Source organism: Stegodyphus dumicola, chromosome 2 (assembly GCF_044657685.1).
Source record: "Stegodyphus dumicola isolate Sdum_Otavi_A_Nest chromosome 2, ASM4465768v1".
Lineage (NCBI taxonomy): Eukaryota > Metazoa > Arthropoda > Arachnida > Araneae > Eresidae > Stegodyphus > Stegodyphus dumicola.
In genome coordinates, this window is record NC_140769.1 from 43,988,597 (window position 1) to 44,011,979 (window position 23,383).

Sequence of the window (23,383 nt, forward strand, 5' to 3'; positions counted from 1 at the left end):
AAAGTTAAGAAGTGTGTTATTTTTGAAATCTTCAGTTAGAGTTCGATCACATGAAACTTCTATCAATTGTTCATTTTTCTTCACGAGATAAAATTTCAGGTACGTTTGAACAAAAGAGACCTCTAATCCAATTTTCTTTTTCATAATACTCGGGAAAGTACATGTTCAAATTATTTTTCAATTAAAAACAATGATTTTTAATGTTGGATGCCGATTCTTTTTTTTTTTTTTTTTTTTTTTTTTTTTTTTTCTTTTTGAAATTTTCAGTTAGAAAACTTTCTGAAAGGGGTAAAAAGCTTAAAATATTATTATACAATACTTTGATTATTAGCTCAAGTTTTTGTCATTTATTTTATCTCTAACGGTTAGCAAATTAACGCTTTGCCCTTGATTTTTGCAATTCAAATTTTGAATCACAGACGAAAATTTGAATTTCTGATTGAAGTTCAGAAAGATGATTTAAAACTTTTCCTGTGGATAACTACCTTACTTTGGAATGTAACAAAAGCGTTTCATGTTCATTGCCCTAGCTGTGCGGCTTTTAAGAAAATTAACAATTTTCACAACTTGATTCAAAATGATTTTAAAATGGTTTTCGGGGATTGCTTTGGATATTAAAGCTTCACAATGAATGGAGCAGTAAATAAATTTCAGGTGTGACTTTTTTTTTTATTTGAGAAGAAACACCGGAATGTTTCCTTGTTAAAGGCCGAGCTCCTTCACAGCACATGGCAATGCACTTATTCCATGCAATATCATTCTCAGACATAAAATTATCAATTACTTTGAAATTTTCATGTGCAGTTGCTCTATCATGAAAAAGTTCACAAAATAAATACTGTTTGGCTGGCAATCTGCTTATCTTCTTCGCAACATATGTAAACTAATAACTGAACAAAGTTCGCTATATCAGTGCTTTCATCCAATTGTAATGTGAAATACTCATTGTGTTTTATTTTGTGAATAAGTGTCTCTTTTATGAAATTTGCTATTTCATGGATTTTTCGACTTACTGAATCATTTGAGAACGGAATATTATTAAGTTCATTAGCTGCTTTTTCGTTGTATTATAATTAAACAATATCTTTAACTGATGGTAAATGTAAGGTTTTCTTCAATAGTGTGAGCCTGTCCAGTCTTCGCAATTCTCAGACTTACTAGGTAACTAGCTCCCAGAGCTTTTTCACTTGGAAGTAACAAAGCATTTCATTACTTGTTTACTATTTTTGAACTCTCGATAATTTCGTCTTAAAATATTCTTCAAATGTATCCTTTAGATTGTCATGCTGAGATTCAATATGTTTTTTAAGAAATGATGGTTTCATACTTTGATTAGACAGTAGTTCACCGCAAACAACACATTCGGGTTGAGAGTTCGTTTCATCTCCGTTTCAAGTAAATCCAAATGATAAATAACGTTCATTCTATTTTCTATTTGCAATTTTTTCTTTTCAATACTCTTAGTGCTAATAGATTTTCCTGGCCCACAACTTGTGAATCATCACTTTTCTGCTTAGTCAGTCCTAGCCTTTTTTCCATTTTGAAAATCTAGGCTTGTTTTATTATTTTTTCACAAATGTTTAAATGCACAATATTTTAAAAGCTCTTCAGAAACAAATGAGGATTTTTCTCAAATCATTTAGAAAAGTGGGGAATACAAAGCAACAAGAAGACAAAATGCACAATATTTTAAAAGCTCTTCAGAAACAAACGAGGATTTTTCTCAAATCATTTAGAAAAGTGGGGAATACAAAGCAACAAGAAGACAAATACCTGCTGTTACTATATCTGACAACAAGTCGACGTAAAGAAATGATTCTAATTGAAAATTGATGAGATAATGAAAAGAATTAATGAGATCCCAAGTAGCATACGACGTTGCAGACTGGTCCGATAGGTTGCAAAGTGGTCGTGGTAACTTTTACGATGTCTTTACAATGTTGTGAAGACGCAAAATATTTGCTGTTGCATCTTGCCAATTTGTCGACGTCACTGAAATGTCATGATATGAACGCTTTTAGACGTGATCGTTTTTTAGCATTTTTTTCATAGTGCCATATTATACTTAGGAAGATTGAGCAGTGATGGAATTACATAAAAAATACCAGCACCTGTATGATGGGGCATTGCTCCAAAGTAGTCCTAGCTACCAAAATTAATTTTCTCTGTCTTTATGAAAGGAAGATTATATTAAGATGTTTGGTTTATTTGATTATACATCTGACCAGGAAGAGGGATGCTTTCATTTAGGACCTTTTAAGGGAAACTGGCTCATATCCGTGTTACAGTTGTGGGGAAAAAAATATGTCAAGACTCGAATCTTGCTATGGCAGTAATGTAGGCCTGTCTCTACTTAAGTGTGACAGATAAAATGAGGAGAAAAAAATTTGTTATGAAACACAGCATTTTGTTAAAATACTTTGATGATACTTTTAGAATTTATTATACAATTGTGGCTTCCAAAAACAAGTAAGATCTACCTTTCGTTAGTTAGAATTATCTATATCTGATGGGATTTAAGATTAAAGAGAGATGAGATTTGCGCATGCTTTAATTAATTTATTTTATATCTTGAATTCTCTTCATTAATATTTTGTTTGTAAATATTATTATGGAATTTTGATCTTAAATGGATCAAAATAATATGAAAGAATAGAAAATATTTACATAAATGGATGCTTAGTCCTACTTATGTGCTTAAATGCTTAATATTTGGTAAATATGAACAGAGAAAAAATATTTAAATTCAAAAGTATTAAAAATTTTTCATTAAATTTATAATCACTTTTTAAAGGGGAGTAAAAATTCTTAGCATGTATAATGAAAATTATAATAATAATTTTAGAAAACTTATGCAAAATTAAAAGAATCTAAAAATTTAATTTAAATTAAAAAATACTAGTGTTAATTAAAAATTCTAATTTAGTTTCAAATTTACTTTAACTGTTGCCAATCCAAATGCACATAATAACTTTTTTAATGAAAAAAAAATATTAAGTTACACTCTAAGAAAGGGGGCTAAGATCATTTTAAATCATATGCCTTGCAAGCTTTTGTTGTGTACTTTGTTTTGTATGCGCATCACCTTTTTTAAGAATTACACTAAATTTTCCAAAATATGGATCCCTATACTTACTGGGAAGGGCCCATAATATGTCCATATGTTAAGACAGTAGCAGATGTGGTATTCATGTACATTTTCAATGAATATGGAATATTTAGAAATTCTAACATGGAATAAAACTATTACTTTTTCAAAATTTTATTAACATATTATGTAAATACTTATATTTAACATGACAGTTAATAGTTGTTTTTTGAAAGTATTTGTTCTGCTAAATAATCATAAATCACTATGAGAGCATTTTTAAAATTTTAACAGAGGTTTTTGTTTTGAAGAGATAAATTCAAATTTTCCTTTTTCTTTACTCTATTTCAACTTACCATTCCAATTTATTTATTCCTTTTGAAAAGTTACCTTTCAATTCAATTTGTATTTTTATGTGCGGTATTTGCCCATTTATAATTATATATATTGTATCAAAAGTTATACCTTTCAGTGAAATATGCTTCTTACCCTCGCATGTCATTAACTATATGTAATCATATGAAAATCTTCTTCATTAAATCTCATGTCTTTTTTAATATGTTGAGCTCTACCCCTGCATTTTATGAGTTAATGCGTGCATGCCTCGCGATTGCTTGTTAATTGTTTTAATTCTTGAATGAGTTTTAAAAACCTTCTTTTTTGTGGTCATTAAATTGACTTTTGTTCTATATTAAAACTGTGATTTGTTAATATCTTTCAAATGTCTGTCCTTTCTACTTTTGTAAATTGAATGGCAAGAGTGTTGCAATATCTGACATTTTATTTGCAAGTGTATATTTCAATATTATATGTACCTGCCCCCTTTCCCCAAAAGACCATAGGCCAATTTCCTTTGGAGGCCTTTTTACCCCTATTTCTGTGCGGATCCCAGTGCCGAATGCATCTTAAGATATCCCTTGTATTGTGTTCCAGGATATGGCATCTGCTCTCCTCAACATTAGAGCTAAAGCCCTACTGGCCGCAGAGGTAAGTCCCTTGTCTTCATTCTCTCCAGCATCGTTTCGCTGTGTCTTCCATTTATTTTTATGGATGATGCAGTTCTCTTTTAGGGAGTAGCTGTAGTACCATTCGGGATGCCGAGCCAACTCCATGAATCTCTCAAGATGGGTGTTTCAGAAAAGTGTTTCTTGTAGCTTTAGTCCAGCACAATCATTTCACCTTTTCTAAGCGTTCTGATTCATATTAATGTAACTTCCATTTAGAGAATGTCTTAACTTATCTTCTGCTATCAGAAATATTAAATGGAGTATTTTTCTATATTTTTGTATCCTACAGCTACGATTTGGTCGTTTTTATTTATGCTGTAGCATTTGATTTTTGTTTTAGATGCAGTTGGAATATCGTCGTAAGTCGGCGATGGTTGTCGATGACCATAAGTCGGCGATGGTTGAGATGTAGCTTGATTACTCTTTGTAATTATAACAGTTTTCGTCCATCCGCAGAGAAATTATTTTAGGCTGTTTATTTTTTCCTAACCTGCTCCTAGGTTAATGACTGCTTTCTGTTTCGTATATCCGCAGCTTTTATTTTCTTCTATATCAAGAATGACATAGGTGATCAAACTTCCTGTAAACGAGTACCAGTTCTCTTTTAAGTGCAGCAAAAAATTTAAATGTCTGAACTGCCTAATGACAGAAAAGGCTGATAAAATCAAGGCTTTTTGTGTCATTAGGTTCTTTCTCCCTATAAGCCAAATACGTCTTTACAGAAGTTAGGAATTTTTTGTTTATCAATTTAATTTCAGCTAAAATTCCCTCAAGAAATCGTGCTCAGAAACAACAGGAAATTCATGAGAAAATTAATAGAAAGAAATGACAGCAATTAAAATTCATATTATAAGTGGAATGTAATTGGCAGATTTTTTTAAATTTTATTTTTATTTATTAATATATTTTATTATTTTTAAGGAACATTTCTTGTTATTCAGGTATTAGAATTTCAGATATTTGGATTCGGATATTGGTATTGGAGGTTAAAAAATAAAATTTCCTTCTTCTCTACTTGAAACATGAACCCATTTTGTTGAATTGGAAATAATTCATTTGAAATAATCCTCAAAAGTTTACCTATAAGTGCGTGAATGAAAAGATAAGTCCGGTCGTGTAGAATTAAGGACTATTTTCTTTACAAAATGGTGGAAACATTGAGCATTGCTGTAATTTGAGAATGACTTACAAATTTGCCGTAACTGGATAGCAATTCTGAAATAAATTTATTGCTTTCCTTAAATATAGAAGACAAGGTCTTTGAGATCTAAAAAATTTTCCATAAGTAATGGCTATGAGGAATGCCATAAAATATTTATGCATATTTGTAACTATATAGTTGTGTGCTTTCACAGATGGACGGCAAATAAAAATAGCATTTGGTCAAGTTCTGATAGCACGTGATGACGTGTTTTGTACATGAAAATGTAGGAAGAGTGCTTAAGCTTAAAATTAGGGTTTGTTTTGTATGTATGCATACAATGCAACAAAGATGGGGGCGTTAGTTTGAAAAAAGCTTAGAGAATTCATTTATTTTCCAGAACAACACTATACCACCTGCTTTGCTTTTCATGGACTCTGTTCCCATAATCGGTTAGCAGCATTGTGTACTTTCATGTTTGGACGCTAGGAGAAGAGAGAAATCCGCAAAAGCACTCCCCAGTGTGAAGAGAAGACTCCCTTTGTAGGTCTCCTGATAGAAATCTGTAGCTACCACTTTTTCCCTCTTTTGTATTATGAAAATGGGGAGGCGAAATCACTTTGGCAGCTCCACAAGTTTGAGGGAACGAATTGATCGCCGGATGAGGGGCGATTCGTTTCTTCCCGCACTTACCTTTGGAGTTGGTGTCACGCCCCCTTGTCTATTCCATTATGTTATGCTGGGAAGCAAACTGTCCTGCTGGTGGTGGCATGGTAAGGGTGACATTTTGTTTGCTGCGGTAGTTGGATGGTAAATACCACCAACACCATTTCGATTCATTTTGAGGAAGCCAGATGTTTCACCTAAGTTGGTGACATCTATACGTGGTTATTCATCTGATGTCAGATCCGTATCGAATATGCCGTGATATTTAACTTTCGTTTCTAAATTTTTCTACTTCCAGTTTTATTAAAAGCGCAGTTTCGATAGCAGATACTTTAACTAAACCTTCTTTTTTATGTCTTACCTAATTCTCCAAGCAAGAGTTTTTAAAAGCAAAATCATGCGATCATTAAAAGCCATATCATGAAAACGAAAGCCAAAAATCTGTATTATTAATCAGTTTTCTTTTTTAAGTATAATTGTTTGAAATACAGATTGAGTCTGTTCAGACTAAAAAGTTTGATGCTTACGCTAATGGAAAAGCTGGAGCGAAGTTGTTTCCTTTCTGATTTTAAGACTAGGGTAGATTTAACCATCATTACGATTGATTATGTATTGGGTTTTGCATATATAAATGCCAAATAAGGTGATTCTCTTTGTACAAGTCTATTATTCATGAGTTCAGATCGGAATCTGTTAATAGTTCTAGCTCTCGTAAACTATATCAATAGAAATGTCACTTTTATTGTGGTTAGCTTTTGGTTTGCTCAATAAATTCAAACCTCTGAATTGACTTGTAAGGAGCAATAATTTTATTACCTTATCAATCATATGTTCCGCCTTGGGAGGGATATTCCACACAATCTAAACACCAAAAGAAGAATTACAACCTCTTGCCTCCCACCCAACTACCCCAACCCGATCCCTTTCTCCAATTTGCGGCTTCACCACCTTTTGATCCTCATTAGACCAATCCAATCCGTCCACCCGTCTACTTCTAAGCAGAGGAAGTTGTTAGCGGGAGACAATTTTTAACGGCTCCCTCGCGGGGATGGGGGGCGACAGAACACGCCACCCTAGAAGGCTGGGAGGGTGAAGGTGCGGAGGGAGGGAGCGAAGAAGTGGCGGCCCGCCGTGTCATTAACTCATTGGAAGAGGAGCGGTCGAGCGGAACTGATGGTTCGCTTCGTGAGTTGCATTCGTTATCTTGCCCGCCTCGTAAAAATCTCACCGTGATGGGAGGGATTGTGCTAGTAGAGGGGGAAAAGTACAACTGGCTTCCCCTCCTCCTCTCATCTCAGGGGTCGACTCCGCTCCATAATTCCAGATTTGCTATTTAATAGCTTGTTCTCTGCACTTTGGACCAGGACTTTTTTCCCTCCTGCTCTGTCCTTTTCTTCTTCCACTATATTCTTTAGGGCAGCGGTTGGTCACGATTTAAGTTTAATTCTCCCAACCCACCGTCAGATGCATTAGCTCGATTTCTGTATCACCCCCCCTGCAGTAACGCTGTTTGTGCAACGCCCTCTAAATGAATATACTCTCTCTAGTGCTTTTTTTTTTTTTTTTTTAATTTTATTTGTAGTGCTCCTTTGTTAGGCGACTGTTAGCCGCTTGAAAATCTCAACTGTTACCCACTATCCCACGTGACCGTGTACTTCGTGTTTCTTATCGAATTTTATTTATTTCAAAGTATAGATTTTTTTTTTCAGCGTTTGTGTATTCAATGAGCAGCAATTTGGTTTTTGCAAATAGTGTGCTTTAAAAATGAATAAACAGATTTTTTTAAATATATATATATATATATATATAAAAGCGCATTTCTTTTGTAAAGCGATTGCGTGAAATGAAGCGTTTTCATTTTGCTTATCATACTTAATTTTTGGTCTGCGTGTTTATATTCACTCCTTACCAAAAGATAAAATCAAGAATTTTGTCTGATGGAGTTGGGAAGATAAAACCTTTATATTTAAATTGTGTTATCTGGTAGTATGCCAGCAGCTAAGGTTTTCGCGATATATGATTAAAATTATCCTGCTGCAGAATTAAGTATATGTGTGTGAACTATTTAATATAGAATTTTAAGGTTATTAATTTTTCAAAAAAAATTTATTAACATTGTCTTAAAGTTTAAATATGCTAGCTTGCATTAAATTTGTGCTTAATTTTTCTTCTTTAATATTTAAAACTCGAATTTAGACTTAGTAACGAGCTAATCTAAAATTTCTATAATTTTTTTTCCCCTATAATTCAGCTTCAAATCATTTTCCACGAAAGAAATTTTTCTTAATATTTGTTTTTACTTTATGAACATTATGTTATTTTTCAAAATGAAAAATGAATTATCATTAATTTATTGACATATACTTGACTATTTATTATGGCTTGGTATGAAGGGTGTAGAATAATTAAAATCGTGTTTTTTTTTTTTTTTGGTAACTTATTATGATGATATTAAAATAGTTCATGTGAACGATATTTTTTGTTACAGCTATATATTCAAACTTGAAATAGCTTTTCATTACTTTTAAAATATGGCGTTGTTCTTATTTTCGTGAAGCATTTGAGAAATTCCTAACAGATAAATTCGGTTAGCAGTACCTAATATTATGCTGAAATAGAGGCAAGCTCATCAATTCCCAATTTCATAAACGCATAATGTGCCCGACTTTGCACGTATGGTGGGCATCTATGCGATGAACTGATTCATTCCACATGCCAGTATTTATATACTGTATAACGTATATTATATAACGACTAACTTAAGTCATACGATGATTCTGAAGATTAAAGAACTTTGATAAATTCTGACTAGAAAAAGTTTTAAATAGGAATGCCCATTGCAATAGCGCGTCTTGTTAATTTTGCCATCAGAGATTTGTAGCTGCTATTGAGACGATGCCATTAGTGGCATTCGTGAGAAGTTTGCAAGATTTCGAAAATTATTCGGGTACTACAAAAATAATTAGCTATTCAGCGATTATAAAAATATCTCACAAAAGATTAGGAAGATGAAAATATTGCCAACGACCCCTATAAGACGTTGCTTGTTTACGGTGATTTCTGTCTGTGTAAACATGTTTAAGCATGCGGAACATGAGTTTTTCAGAAGACACATAGCTTGACCAAAATTAGTTTTCCTTGTGAAGTGTTGGAAACAAAATAAACACATCGCTCTGATTCCCCGAAAAAAAAGTGCCACGAGCCGGTTCTGCCTGGCGTGTGGACAAAACGGTAATTTGTCTCGATCAGAAAAGTGGAAAATTCAGTGACGCATGGAGATATGCATTCATGCAGAATGTTACGGGGGGGAAAAAAAAAAATGTCAGCAATGTTTCTTTTATCTCGTTGTCCTTTGCTACTGTCTTCGTTTTTGGAATGCTCAGTGTTAATTTAGTTTTGCCTACACGTTTTATTTTGTTTATTATGTGGTTATTACACGCTTTCCGATTTCAACACGGTTTCAGTAAATGTATAGGAATTACTCGGCATTTTTAATTTTTATTCGTTTATTACTGTATGCCAAAATTTTTATTGGTAAATGAAGGAAAATGTATTAGAAGATGGACATGTTCTTTTGTGATGAGTAAATCAAGCAGTTGCAACAATTATGAAGCACAAACTAGTAATTATAGATCTCACTCAAAAAGTTGTACGTGTACAATCAATCTTTATCTGTTAAAAATAGAGACGAGTGATGCACAAATGACGAAAATTTTTTGTGCTTTAGCTAAAAAAGCAGTGGCGACTGCGTATTTTGGTAAACTCTAGCCGGAGACAGAACCAAATTTTTTGAGGACACACGAAAGTTATACATTGCGAGTCCTTTTGACAGTATCATTACAGCAAGTTTCGTGGCTTCAAAGCTCCTGCACATTTTCATGGTTTCAAGATCACTAGTTCTACTTAATATTGCTACAAAAGACTGTCACTCAAGATGTGGTCAGGTGATTTAATGGGAACTCCTTGCCGCACAAATATCAGTACAAAGAAAAGTGGACTTTTAACCTCATTTTCATGAAATCCTGGTTTGCATTCTGGCAAAGGAATCTGCGTTTAGGAACTTGCAGTTAAGGAATATATCTTCTTTTTGGTAACCGAAGAAAACGTCTGTTCCTTTGCCATCTATGCGTTCTAGTTAGTTTGTTAATATAGGATTGCTTGTAATAGTTAGTTCTTGTGGATTTTATTTGATACCCGGGCTTAGTTTCATAAATAATATCGGACCGTTTACTTTTTATTGATTTGAGAGCAGTTTATATTTCATCGATTTTGATTATTTGAAATGCAGAGTAAATAATTTTGCTGTTTAGTAACGTTTCACTTATATGCAAATGAATTTCAATCCAAAATGAAAAATTTTTAGGCTAAATTGTGTAATGTCGCCTTGTGGATGATATGCTTACTGTGTAATTGTTTTAAGTAACATCTATAGCATTTAGCCTCTTCGGCTGGGATGCGGCTTTGAAAGTCGAAATTCAGGCTTTCCGGACTTGCTAATCGTGTCATCCATTATCGAACTTCGTGTAGTCTGACCATGTAGGATCTACGATCGTATCTTTTCTTCTGGCATCAACTTCTAGGAGTTCTAACCAGTAGTTAAACATTTTACCAAAGACCCTTAGTAATCATAATAAAATAAAAGGTGTATTGAAAAATACACCACACCCGAAGGCGAGATCGAAGTCATGAGATAAACTCAGTAAATAGTCATTTTTAAATGCAATTAAATGGCATGTCATTAGCAGTGGTCGGTGCAAAATAAGTCCTAAGTTTCATAAAATTGCTGAATAAAATAAGACTGTAGAAAGATGGTCAGTAGCGAGTGAAGGAGTCGTAAGACCGCGAACTAAAATTTTTCACTAAGCAAAGTCTTTGCTATAAAACACTACGTAATACTAAATAAATTCTTGGTTAAATAGAAACTGACCATGTAGCGGTAGTTATGCATCTGTAGATGGTGGTCGGTCCCTCATCGAGTCTTTACGTCTGTGAAGTCTCCGACCAATAGGAGGAGAGGGGCTTTGGGTGTACCACGTGGTTTCGCTTTTTCCCCCTGACCACGTGATTGAATCCATCTCGAAGGAAGAAAATCCTGAGAGACAAAATGAATGACTGCGGCTGGAAGGTGTTGAATCATTAACTACTGTAACAGGATTTTCGACTCCCAATTTTTGAGGTGTTTTTTCTCCTACCCCCCTCTCCTCCCATCCGTTCGCCACTCCTCCACTTGGAATTATTTGTCGCTCGAATCTCTTCTCGTCGTTGATGTTTTTGTTATTTAAACATCCCCTCAGGGATGATGTTCGGAGAATTAGAAATAAAGCCTAGGGTGAAGGTGAGGTGACAAATCGGTCGCGTTTGACAAAGTATGAAAATAAATTTTGTGCGACTGGGAACTAAGACGTGCCTCGCGTTCTCGCCCGGGAAGATTGTTATGTTGGATAATCTCACCTGCCACCCGCAGCGATTAATTCGTTGTTCAGAAACGTGTACCTGTATCTTCAGGGAGAGATAATAAACGCCGTGAGAAAGATGCAGGTTAACTCTGTACTCTAATCCAGGGAATCTAGAGAATTCTCGCCCTGGAATGGAATTAGATAGGTTTAGTGGGGTATGTGGTCATCCTTTTATTTGGCTGTTAAGTATCTAGTTTTAATTTGTGAATGGGAAAAAGAAAAAAAAAAAAAAAAAATCAAGTTTTAGTATTTATTAACTTTTTTAAAATATTTTTTGTTGTTTAATTTATAAAACAAATAATTCTAATTTAAAATTCTAAATCTAAATAAATGTATGTGTACTTTTCGAGCTTGGGAACTGAAGGGGGCACGATCTTCAAGCAACAGTGAAAGGGAAGTATATGGGGCAAAAGAGGTTGAAAACCACTACTCTACGTCACTACGTTCGCCCCTCTGCAACTTGGTACTGTCCAGATCTGTTTTAAAAATTCATACCAATCCCTATAAATCAGGTTAAATCGGTGATTTAGTAAAAGATCAAAATTTTGGAGCAATGATATTTGTTTTTGTGAAGGTGGGATTATGTTAAAAAATCATATGTAAATAACCTCACGTAAGTAGTGACTGATGAGTATGCCATATTTAATTTCTGAAACAACTGAAAAATAAGATATAATTTTTGGTTGTAAATTAGTAGATAAAAATTGCATGAAAGTAAGTTTTATATAATTACTTTTATAAAATGTTTGTTAAAAGGTAATGTTATTAGCTATGAATTGTTATAAAATATATTTACAGTAAACATATATCTGTTAAGAAAGTAACTACCTCCTTACTCTTTTATAACAAGTTATTATAAAAATATTAAAGACCAAATGGCCCGGCTATTTGAAAGTTATTTTGCTGTAAAAATCACTGCATATTTTGTTACTGAACGCTATTTTTAACCAGTAGAATGTAACTTGATTTATGTCAAGCTTTGTGTTGCACCGAATGACAACATTTAATCCCAGTCTTTAATCTAGAAATTAAAATGACTGTTAAATTTATACTTGGACATAATTTCATTTTTTAATGTTCATTAGAGCTCAGGTATAATTTCATTTTTGGAAATTATATCTGAGCTCTTAATTCTGCTATAGCATTAGTGCAATTAATAATTGTTAAAAATACTGCTATAATAAAAACCACTAAAAAATCAAATGGCTGCTAAATAATAATTTTGCTTTAATCTCTGCTTTGTCTGAACATGTGTTATTAAAAAAGTGCAGTTTCCAGTGCATATATGGTTAGTCTGAGAACATTAAAAATATCCCAAGAAGTTGGAGACATACTTGTAATACCATTAGTTCTATTTTCTGAAGAATATATTACATAATCTGTTGTATCAAATTATATCTTACATAATGCATCTTCCTATATAGCTCTTATAAATTTAAGGCTATTTTCTGTCTATTTTTTAAACTAACATTTGCAAAATGAAAGCCCATTACCCGATTACTTTCCTGCTTTAAAAATTCGTTTCATGTAAAAAAAAAATATTTTTGTTTTCATCCTAATTCTTTAGAAACTTCCTGTTACATCGCCCTGATACTGAATATCTATGAGATCGGGGGGGGGGAAGAAATGGATATTTAGATTCTCTTCCTCCCCTCCCTTTTCGCCAAGCCCCAAAAGTAGTCAGCTGTCGTGGGTGTTCAATTCGTAATTGATCGGGTGACAGGTTCAATAGGTAATTGATTGGCCACGTGGTGCGGTTATTGTGCTACTCCGCCAGATGGTCTATGAATAATTCACGCTCTCATTTACATGATGCAGTCGACGCGTAAAAGCGGGACTCTTTTCCTCCGCGCTGGCCGTAGACGTTTGTTTTTGCTCCCCACCAGGAGGCGATTGCTATTCACACATTTTGGAAGATGATTCCGTTATCAGGAGGGTGCGGGTTGTCATTCGGAACGAAATGGATTGGATGTAATACGTACGTGGGAGCAAAGAAGTTTGGAATGTGTAATCGCAGTTTCTTATATTCTGCGTGCGCGTGTGTGTGAATGTATGTATATTAATCTAAATAAACCAATTTGTGTACAGTTCTTAATCTTGTTTTTATTAGAAGTATGCGTTAGGTGGGAATTTTATATTAAAAATCTTTTACGTAAACTTGCCACAGGGTGGGAAGTGATGTTGAGAAGTAATGCTTTATAAAACAGATAACTTTTTTTTTTTTTTTTTTTTCCTAAAAAGAAAATTTTTAAATGCCATGAATAATCTTACCAATTTTCTGTGCATATTGTGTTTTGCCTTTAATATAATATCATACTACAACCTTACTTATATTGTATTTAATTTACTGCAGCTTGAGATTTTTTTTAAAGGTAGCTCACATGCTTTTAACGTTTAATATTTTTTATTAATTTAAAAATTCTTCTATTTGTTTTTTATTCTACTAAAATAATCACGAGTTTTCCTATTATTGTAAAATTTGATTATTTTAGTATATTTTGCTACTTTTAATCTTAGGAAAGTGAAAGTGTAACTTTGTTGTTTGTTTTTGCAATATCGTCTCAAGAAATACTCCTCCCCAACTTTTCCTTTGTAACATTTGTATGCTTTACAAAAAGTCCAGTAAATTTTCTAAAAATAAAAATGCATTTAGAAGAATGAAAGATTTCAGCAAAGTAAAATAGTGCTGATAGAACTTTCCATGGTTATTGGCAGTTCAGCCTAAATTTAAATTCTGGTGAATGGGCTTGCTGCATGCAGTTTTTTTCATGGATTTTACCCTTGTGTAATGTAAATAGTACAAGTCAGTTTCCTGTAGAAAGACCTTCACAAAGAAATTTCTTTCCTTAGGCAAATAGAAGCTATGTGATTGCTGTAATCCAGTCAAATCCGCAGCTTTTTTTTCTTTCTTTCTTCACCCCTTCCATGTAATGAATATTTTAAATAATTCTATGCTTCTCTAGGACACCTCATCTCCACCAGTGATTGAGTGGATAAAGAATCGAAAGTATGGCTAATTGGTCTCCCTTTCTGTTTCTGGTAGTAAGATGTGGCTCTTACTTTGTGTGATATAAACAAAAGTTAGTTTTTGCAGTCTTTTAATTTGTAGCTACCTTACCCCTAGACAGTAAATTACCATAATTATTGCATGCTAAAATTATTACTGTAGTGGGTTATTTAAAAAAAAAACTTCCTTTTTATAGTATTTTAATATAAACAAAAATTTCTGATTTCTTCCATTCTTTTTCACAGATGTGTCCAAAACATATAAGCTCCAGTTAATGAAACATGAAAAATTGTGAAAGAACTAATTTCTGCTAATGAATTGGCTAATTTGAAGAAAACTCTGTTTAAACACATATTTGCTATTTTAATTTTCTACCTTTTATGAATGCACCCCTCCCCTCCAAAAGAAAAACCTTTCAGTGGAATTGCAATATTTACTTTTATATAGATATTTGTTGCACAAGGGAAAAGTTTATAAAATGCATTTATTAGGGAAAATACATGATTTTAATTACAGTTGCATTTGAACAGAAATAGTAAGCTTTTGTAATAGTAAATAATATGCAGTAGGACTCCAATTATCCGAATCAATTGGGACTGGACCCCATTCGGATAATTGGATTTTTTCCGAAGAAAGGGCCTATATACACTCTAATTAATTATTGTATGTACTGTATGTTGAAAATGGCAGAAAAAATATTTTTAAAGAAAAGAAAGAGGTTTCTAATTAATTAAAATGAAAAGGCAACACTTTTACGTGCATGTTACGTAGCGTACTGTACAGTACTTACAAGTGCTGAAAGTCATTGCTTGCTGAACATCTTAGTCAAAGTCAGGTGTCTGTCTGATGGACACCGTGCCTGCACTTAAAATTTCTTAATGAGCTGTTACTTGTTTTAAAGGATGAACAACCAAGATTCTGAGCTAAGATTTTTTCTTCATATAACATTGCTGCAAAAACCACATGAAAATGACATCTTCTAAATTTTTGTTTGTCACTGCATTGATTTTCTTCAACTTCCATCTTCATTTTCAAGCAGTAACACAAAGTTTATAAGTGCAAGTTTGCTCCTTGTAATGTCTGAAATTGTTGATTTTTTCTTAAACTATGAAAGCGATTCAGATAGTCAGAGTTTGGATAATTGGAGTTGTACTGTACTTTATAAAAATCTACTTTAATATAATTTGAACTTTATGGAATTTATTATTTTAGATCATCAGCAGTCATAGAGTAGAACCTTTGTGCTAGTTAAGAAATGCAAAAAAAGCTTTTAGAATTTTCTAAAATCAAATTAATTCTGTAGAAACTATGAGTTAATATAGTTACAATATAGATAGATGGTTTTGAAAGCTTTTAATTATACTTATAATCATTTTCTAAAATTTTTCCTTTTACAGCTAATTAGACGTAATGCGATTTGGCAATATATTATTAATTAAAAATAAGTTTGTAATAACATTAGATTTATTATGTTGCCTAATGAAAAACATATCCCCATTAGAAAGTTACCTTAGATATTCAGCTGTTGACCTCAGCTGCTGACTTTGATTTTTCGGTTATATTGAGTTGAAACTCTCTTCCCTTTTTCTGATTTTTTTAATATTGAAATGGCGGTTCTTGCGAGAATGGAAACCGTTCTGAAGCATGTAGGAGTAACCGTCATTCTATCGCCGCATAATTGCCTTAAAATGTGGCAATCCCGTAGCGCCCGTTGCTGTGCTACTATGTTCTCTTTAGGATCTTTTCAATTCAAATAATGCCATTGATTCTTCTTCCGCATTTCTCGAAATTCGCTCACGTTTATGGGCTCTTTTTTATTAGGTTCCATCTCTTCCGTCTCCGATCTGGTAAGGAAATCACACTCTCCTCCCTTCCTTATATATTTCTCTCTCTCTCTCTCTCTCCAATTCAGTGGAAACCGACAAACGGAGCCGCGGAGCAAAAGCCCATTTGAGTAAAATATTCATTTGACCGTCCGGAAAAGCGATTACGGCTTGCACCCGCACACCATCTCGAACTAAACGACGCACTGCGCCTCAATCTATCCTCTTTTATAATCCACTTTGCGTGGTAAATCCAAAAACGGTGTCTTCCTAGTTTCCTCGTGGAATGGAAATAATGGAATGCCATTCCGCGCTCTCTCGTTGTTGGATGGCAAAGGAGGGGGTGAGATGTGGCCGTGGACCCTTCGCCCTCCACCCTCTCACTCTCAACCCCATCCGAGATTACTCCTTTTACCGTCTCTCGCTAATGACTAGATTCCGTGACTGCGTTCCGGGTAAAAGCTCGCTAAGTGTGTTAAAGCACGCCCTCGCCAGAACCATCCACGCTACTGCCTTCTTCCACCCACCCTCCATCGATCGCGCCCCCATGGCCACTATGTTGGCGATTAATCGATGATCTCTCGGTTGCACATCGCTTCCCGTCTGTCTCCAGCTTAAATCGCAAGTTTGTAATTCATTGTTGCAACTCTCACCATGGCAATTTGTTATTGCAACTAAGAATCCCACGCCAATGAGACGTGAACCATCAACCTCGCTATTTGAAAACTAACTTTGGCTTTCCAAGTGAAAAAAAAGAGCACTTGGTGCTGATTCATATTTTTCACCCATTGAAAATAAATAAGTAACATATCACGCACATAATTTTTAAAAATTTAACTTCAAAATAATGAAAATGGGGGAAGAGGGAAACGAATTCTTCGTGGATATGAGCATTAGATCGCAACAGTATGGCGTACTGAGATATACGGGATGTTGGACACATACTGAGATATGGAGACGCCACAAAATACTGAATACTGTTGGTACTTATATATACCTAAAAAACTGTTGGTACTGAAATATACGGCACGCCCCAAAAACCACCATCTTATGATGGAAGATGTTCATTTAAAGACTACAATACCATAAAGTTTCTTGAATTAATATGGTTGGTGAATGTTTTTATTTTTACACAAATGGAAGAGGCAAGTTTCGGAAACCATGAAATGCTCCAGTCAACAAGATTTCACTTCAGGAGCTGTTGTTAGGAAACTTTTCTTGTGGTTTACGTTATTTTTTGTGTTCTGGATCTGTTATTTTTAGCTTTAGAATTCAGAAGAATCTCAGGGAAATAGTTTCAAAGAAGAAATGTAAATTTCTTCATGCATTCATGCATTTCTTCATGCATTCTTTACATTTCTTCATTCCATATACAGTGCTTCATGCATTCCTTGAATTTATTAATAAATAATTTATAGTATGAATGGGCTATTTTGCAATGTACCGATTGATATTTAAAATGCATATGAGTTCAAATTTCCTTTTCATTGTTGCAAGCATGTAGAAGAAATAAATATTCATTTTCTAGTACCCTATACTGAACCGCATGTAGAAGCTTTGGTTATGGATTCTTGTCATTAACTACTGTTGGCGCTTATGCGTTCTTTTCCTCATGCATGATTTATGCTTTAATTTCTTTCATTGTTTCTTTACAGAACTAAATTGTTACGTTACGGATTAGAAGGTCATAACAACAACCTTCTTCATTTCTCTTTAGTGGTGCATTTGTGAAATGCACTAAAGATTATTAACTCTTTATTTACATGCACCCTCTATGCAAATATGTTGGGTCTCTCGAAACTGTTTTAACCATCTTTGAATTGATTGTTCCCTTGATGGAGCTTATGAAATTCATGTTTGAATCGCCTTTCAGCTGTTTTCGGTTTCGTTTCCCATAACAAGAGAACAACGTACATTGCTTTTTCACTGCTCGACGCCATTTTGTCTGTAAACAAGGCTTTCAAACAAGTTCTCTGTTGCCACTCACAAAAATTAGAATAAATGAAATTCCTTGAGCTAAAGATATGTCGATGTGAATTATTTTCGATTACTTCATAAATTTGCGTTTTAATGTAATTTTGTTATCCGGTGATCAAATTATGGACACCCTGTATAATCTAAGTAACTTTGTAAGTTAGTGCCTACAGTATTTTTAAAGAAATCTAACTACAGTTTGAAATCGGAAAGGATATTTAAAATTCTAAGATGTAAGTTGTAGAGACATTAGGATTTTTTGGAAGCCAGAGAGAAGAAAAGCCAGAGAAGAAGCCATGTAAAATTAGCAACCGCCTTCGCCGGGAATCGAACCACGGACCTCTGGAATACCTCTGGGACCTCTGTAATACCCGCCCAGTTTACACCACGAAGGTAGAAGTGGGAGAAATACCTAGAAAAGTGGGAGAAGTACCTTATATACTCCCTTTTTTAAAGGGCGACTAGGGTTTTAGGGGACCTAGTCGCCAAATCCTGGATGCGGAGAATCCTCATCCACAACCCTTTTTAGTTCGGGCGCCACTTGTAGAGACATTAGGATTTTTTGGAAGCCAGAGAGATGAAAAATTAGCAACCGCATTCGCCGGGAATCGAACCACGGACCTCTGGAATACCGGCCCAGCATGCTACCGTTACACCACGAAGGTAGAAGTGGGAGAAATACCTAGGGAAGTGGGAGAAATACCTTATAAAGTAATCAATTCATAGCAGTTGCAAAATTTAGCCGAGAAACATAATTATTAATCAATATTAACTAATAAAATTAATCTGATTTTTTAAAATTAGTTTTAATAATCGAATATTAACGCACCACCGAGTATAAAGATTTGGCATTCTTTCGTAACCTTGACATCATTTTACAAAAAAAAAAAAAAAAAAAATGAAATCTGAAGGTTGACAGTTTTGTATTTGTAGTGAAGAACTGCTGAGTCCGAATTTATAAAATTGACTGAATTCTGTCTCGCAGATAATTCAAATTTATTGTAAAATTAAATCTTCCAGATTGCCGACTCGGATCTTAAACTGTAATGTGTTTTTACCAAAACAGTTACCCCCCCCCCAATCTACTCGTACAATATTTTAATTAATAGGAAATTATAGCTCTTCAACCTTAGTTGTGTTCATAAAATAATCCCTCCACTAAGACTGATAAAACTAAGCTTGTAATTATTACCATACGTTGTTTTATTTTTCTTAAATTTGTGTTTTTTTATCTATTTCCGGTCATTCAGTTTATATATTCAACATTGGAATTATTTATTCAGTCGAGGCTAACACATATCTATGTTATTCGAAACTTGTATTGTTTGATAGTTAATTAGAGTCATTGACGTAATTTTTTACGAGTGTGATTATTCTAAATCCCATTTATCATCCAGATTTTTGATTCATTTACTGTACCAAGTAACCAAAAAAGAAGTGTGGTAGCGATAAGTACGTCCATGAAGGTATAATTGAAAACATTTCAAATGTAATTCTTCCCGATAAATTTATTTCCCCGTTACAGTACGTTGCTGATTGCTATTGGTTGCCAATGCTCTTCTTTATTACCTACCTGGATGTTATGTTTTTACTTGGTTCACGCCTTTCAAAACATCGCACCGATCAGAGCTGTCTCACACGCGCTGTTTTAATGAAACACCAGATCGAAACTTGAGTGCTGTTGTTAAACAAACTAATAATAGCTTTTCCTCCTCGCATGCTGTGCCACTAATGACGATTAATCTTTGTTTACACCGCTCCTTCCCCAAACTTTGTACCGAATAACCCCCCCCCAGTTTCTTTTTTTATTTCTCCTTCTTAATTCTCGTCGCTCACGGGATAATTGGCCTCCCGATATAAATATTCGAGTCTTCTGATTAAGTGCCGTCGGATACTTTTCTAAAAGTGTCTTGAGATCGGTGGGCGAATGTTGCTGGCGGATGGCGTCGAATTGCATGTAATTCTAGTATATCGATTTAGTACGCTTGGAATGAAGGGATTGGTTTTCGCGCATACACACACACACACACACATCTTTGACAAAATTTGTCGTGCTATGAGTTTCTTTTCTTCTTCTTCTTCTTCTTCTTTTTTTTTTTTTTTTTTTTTTTTTTTCATGGATCGCGTGTGCTTATTATTGGCAGCTACTTCGCAGAGATTTAATCATGGCTTTCTGTATAGTAAAACGCTAACTTCTGAGGAAAAGGGTTTTTCATTATTTCTTCTGTAAAAGTTCTGCTTTGAAATGATGAGTGAAACGTTTTGTTCGTCGGTCTGTTTTATTGTAACTGTTTTAATTCATATGCAACGGGAAGGTTTCCTCCACGACGCATTCTCTTCCCGTAGGCAGATAGCCCTTGTGTGTTTTGTGGCAATTAAAGCATACCTATGTATGGTAAAGAAGTCAGCAAGTAGTAAATCGTCATTTTCAAAGCATGGATAATCCAACAGTCTAACGTCTGACATCTCAACCGCAAATGAATCTCTGCTACGGCGGAGTATGGCGGAGATAATTTAAGTCTTCCAGCGATTTATTACTGAGCTGTTTCAAGTGTGTGAAATACGATTCACGAGTGCCGACAGAAGTGCATATCCAGTTCCAAAGGGGGTGATGGGGCGGACGTGTATCGGCTAAGCCCGGAAGCGCGGCTGAAAGCACTTCTTTGTTTTAAAAGGGGAGGAAGAAGAGCTGTTTAAAATGAAAGACGAATGGCTTTTCCCTCTCCTTTTGAAAACGATAGTGTAACGTTAATGTTTACCATAAACTGGCCTCTGGTGGGGTATGAGGGCAGGAGGCACTCGAGTGTGCAGCAACAGTTGGTGGAATGGGGGAGATCAGACGACAGATAGCCACGTCATTCGACACCCCCTGGAGGGCACACGCCCGGAAACCTTTTTTCTTTTTCATTTGCTTTTCTTTCTTTTTTATGTGGTTCTCTGCCACCCCCTATCCTTCAGGGCATGTGAAGGAGTGGGACTCCTGAGTTCTCTTTCTGCCACCCAAAGAGAAATAACCTTTCGTTTACGAGGGACGATATAGGGCGTGAGAAATTGTTCTGGAGACAGATCGGGTTCACAGGAACGGGGTAAAGTGGATTGGGGGTAAGTTGTCATTTGCGGGAAGAGGTTCTGTTCATTTGTTTGCTACCGGATGCGCATTTTTCGTGCGGATGTGCGTGATAGTGACTTCGGATATTTTGAATTAAGCGTTAGTGGTTTCGGATTTAGATTTTAAATTAACTTTTATCAACCATTTTGTCATAACTCCTTGAAATTTTCATTAACGTGTTAAGTTACTTATAGAGTTATGTTTTTGGAACGTTTTGTAGAATATATTCAAGTAATTATGAATATTGTTAAAGTTTATGATCATGTTAGTTTTGGATTCACACCACTGAGTTGTTTGATTTCGCCTTCCTCAGAGCCCGTCAATTAATAAAACCTAAGTATTTACCTAAGCAAAAAAAGTCTGTTGTATTTCACATATTTTATGATTTAAAGTATCAACATGCTGTGCTCTAATTTTCACGAGAATGTACTGACTTAGCATTGATTTGCTTATGTCTAACATGAAGTCTGTCACAAAATATTATATAAATGCACATATTCGCAATTCGTCCCCCTTTCACCCAAAGGTGTTCAATAACTGAATATTTTTAACTGGATTTAAAATTTATGTTTCCATTGCATTTGGATTTCAGATGAACTTATTTTTAAAGGTACCATTTCCGAATATACCGTTTTCACGCACGTAATATTAGCATCCCCGGTTTGAAGCAGAAAAAGTGACCAAAAGTGTGCAATATGGTGTAGTAGATTTCCCCGCATAATAATCGCATCTACACTTTCACAATGAAAAATTGGGGGGGGGGGGGGAAGTGTGATTATTACGCAAGTAAACACGGAATGTTTGAATTTTCACCTTGATATTTGTATGTTTTAAAACTTTCATCAAAATCTTTTTATATTTTTGCTTTTTAATAGAGTCTTGCGTGACTTTTATGTCTGGAGAAGCAAAGAGTTTTTCTCAGCCGTATATTAGCGCAACGAATTTGCTCGAGACTATTAAAAATATTATCTGTTATTTCAACATATAGGAACTAATTCTGTATTTATTTATATTTTTTTTGGGGGGGGTAAATGAATTCTCAAAATTAGTTTAATTAAAAGGAAAACTACATTGGTTCTTAACTTTAAATAAGATTTAATCTTTAAAACTCGGGTTAATGTTATCTGTGTTCTCATAGTAGTAACTGATTATAGGAAAAATTAAACATTTCATTTGCTGAATTTTCCTTTCATGAAAGGTAAATGAGGTTAGTCAAGTCGAATAATCTTTACTTATTAAATTTTGAAATATTTACGACTCTTAGGCCGTCGGATAATACAGAGTAAAACCATACCTTAAGCAGGTGTTTCCATCTTGTGATTTTTTTTTAAAAGCAAAATATATAGGCTTTGGAACTAAATAATATTTTACATCAGTGTCTTGCAGGTTGGTCTATCTTGGTTTCTGTATTTCTTCAATTAAAGCGCATCCCCTATCACATCATTTGAAAGGCATCTTCGAATCTTGTTCCCGCATTGTATGGACCGGTATCGAATAATAGCCTGGGGGAGTTTGTCTAACGGATAAAAGGAAGGCAGGCAGCTGTCACACACCGGCCACCCCACCGAAGCCACCTAATCGCTTTAGGCATGCACTGGTGCACATTCTGCGTACCACTCAACCCCCTCCAGTTTGGATGGATCATCACTACAACGCTTCCCCCTTAACAGCGACCCTGTTGGTCTTTCTCTTTGAGGACCATGAGCTTCTCTTCCTCAATGCAAATTAGGAGTGGACACAAAATTATGATGCTGCTGCTGCTTTCCTATAACCGGCGTCCTGGGAGGGTGCCTATCTGGGATTTGGTTTCTCTTTAGCAAAAGGATTGATCCGGTCTGGATTTTGAGTGGAGGGGAATACTGAATGGAATATTATTAAATAAGGATTGGGGATTATATATGACCGTCCCGGAAATAAAATTCTGCTATGCGAAGTGTGCTGTCTTTTCGTTTACTCCGTGAATGTTGCATTTTGAAGTTAAACAGGATTTAAAGAGTAACGGAATTGGGAAATTCGAAAATGGTAGATTATTCTATTTTAATGTTTAGCTTTTGAATTCATCGTAATCTAATATTGGGAAATTCGCAGAAGAATTTTCTGCTGCGAGTCGTA

General features: G+C 34.6%; 1 protein-coding gene across 7 annotated transcripts in view; it reads left to right on the top strand.

The window, feature by feature from the left end:
- gro (TLE family member transcriptional corepressor groucho) overlaps positions 1–23,383 on the top strand; it is a 295,514-nt gene that overhangs the window by 242,569 nt on the left and 29,562 nt on the right. For 5 of the 7 annotated variants that reach the window (XM_085810630.1, XM_085810633.1, XM_085810631.1 and 2 more), the window contains one exon: positions 4,022–4,075. The exons of the other annotated variants lie outside the window; for them this stretch is intronic. In XM_085810630.1, the coding sequence (XP_085666756.1) occupies positions 4,022–4,075 (54 nt within the window). The remainder of the gene's footprint in view (positions 1–4,021; positions 4,076–23,383) is intronic. 7 annotated transcript variants of the gene reach the window in all.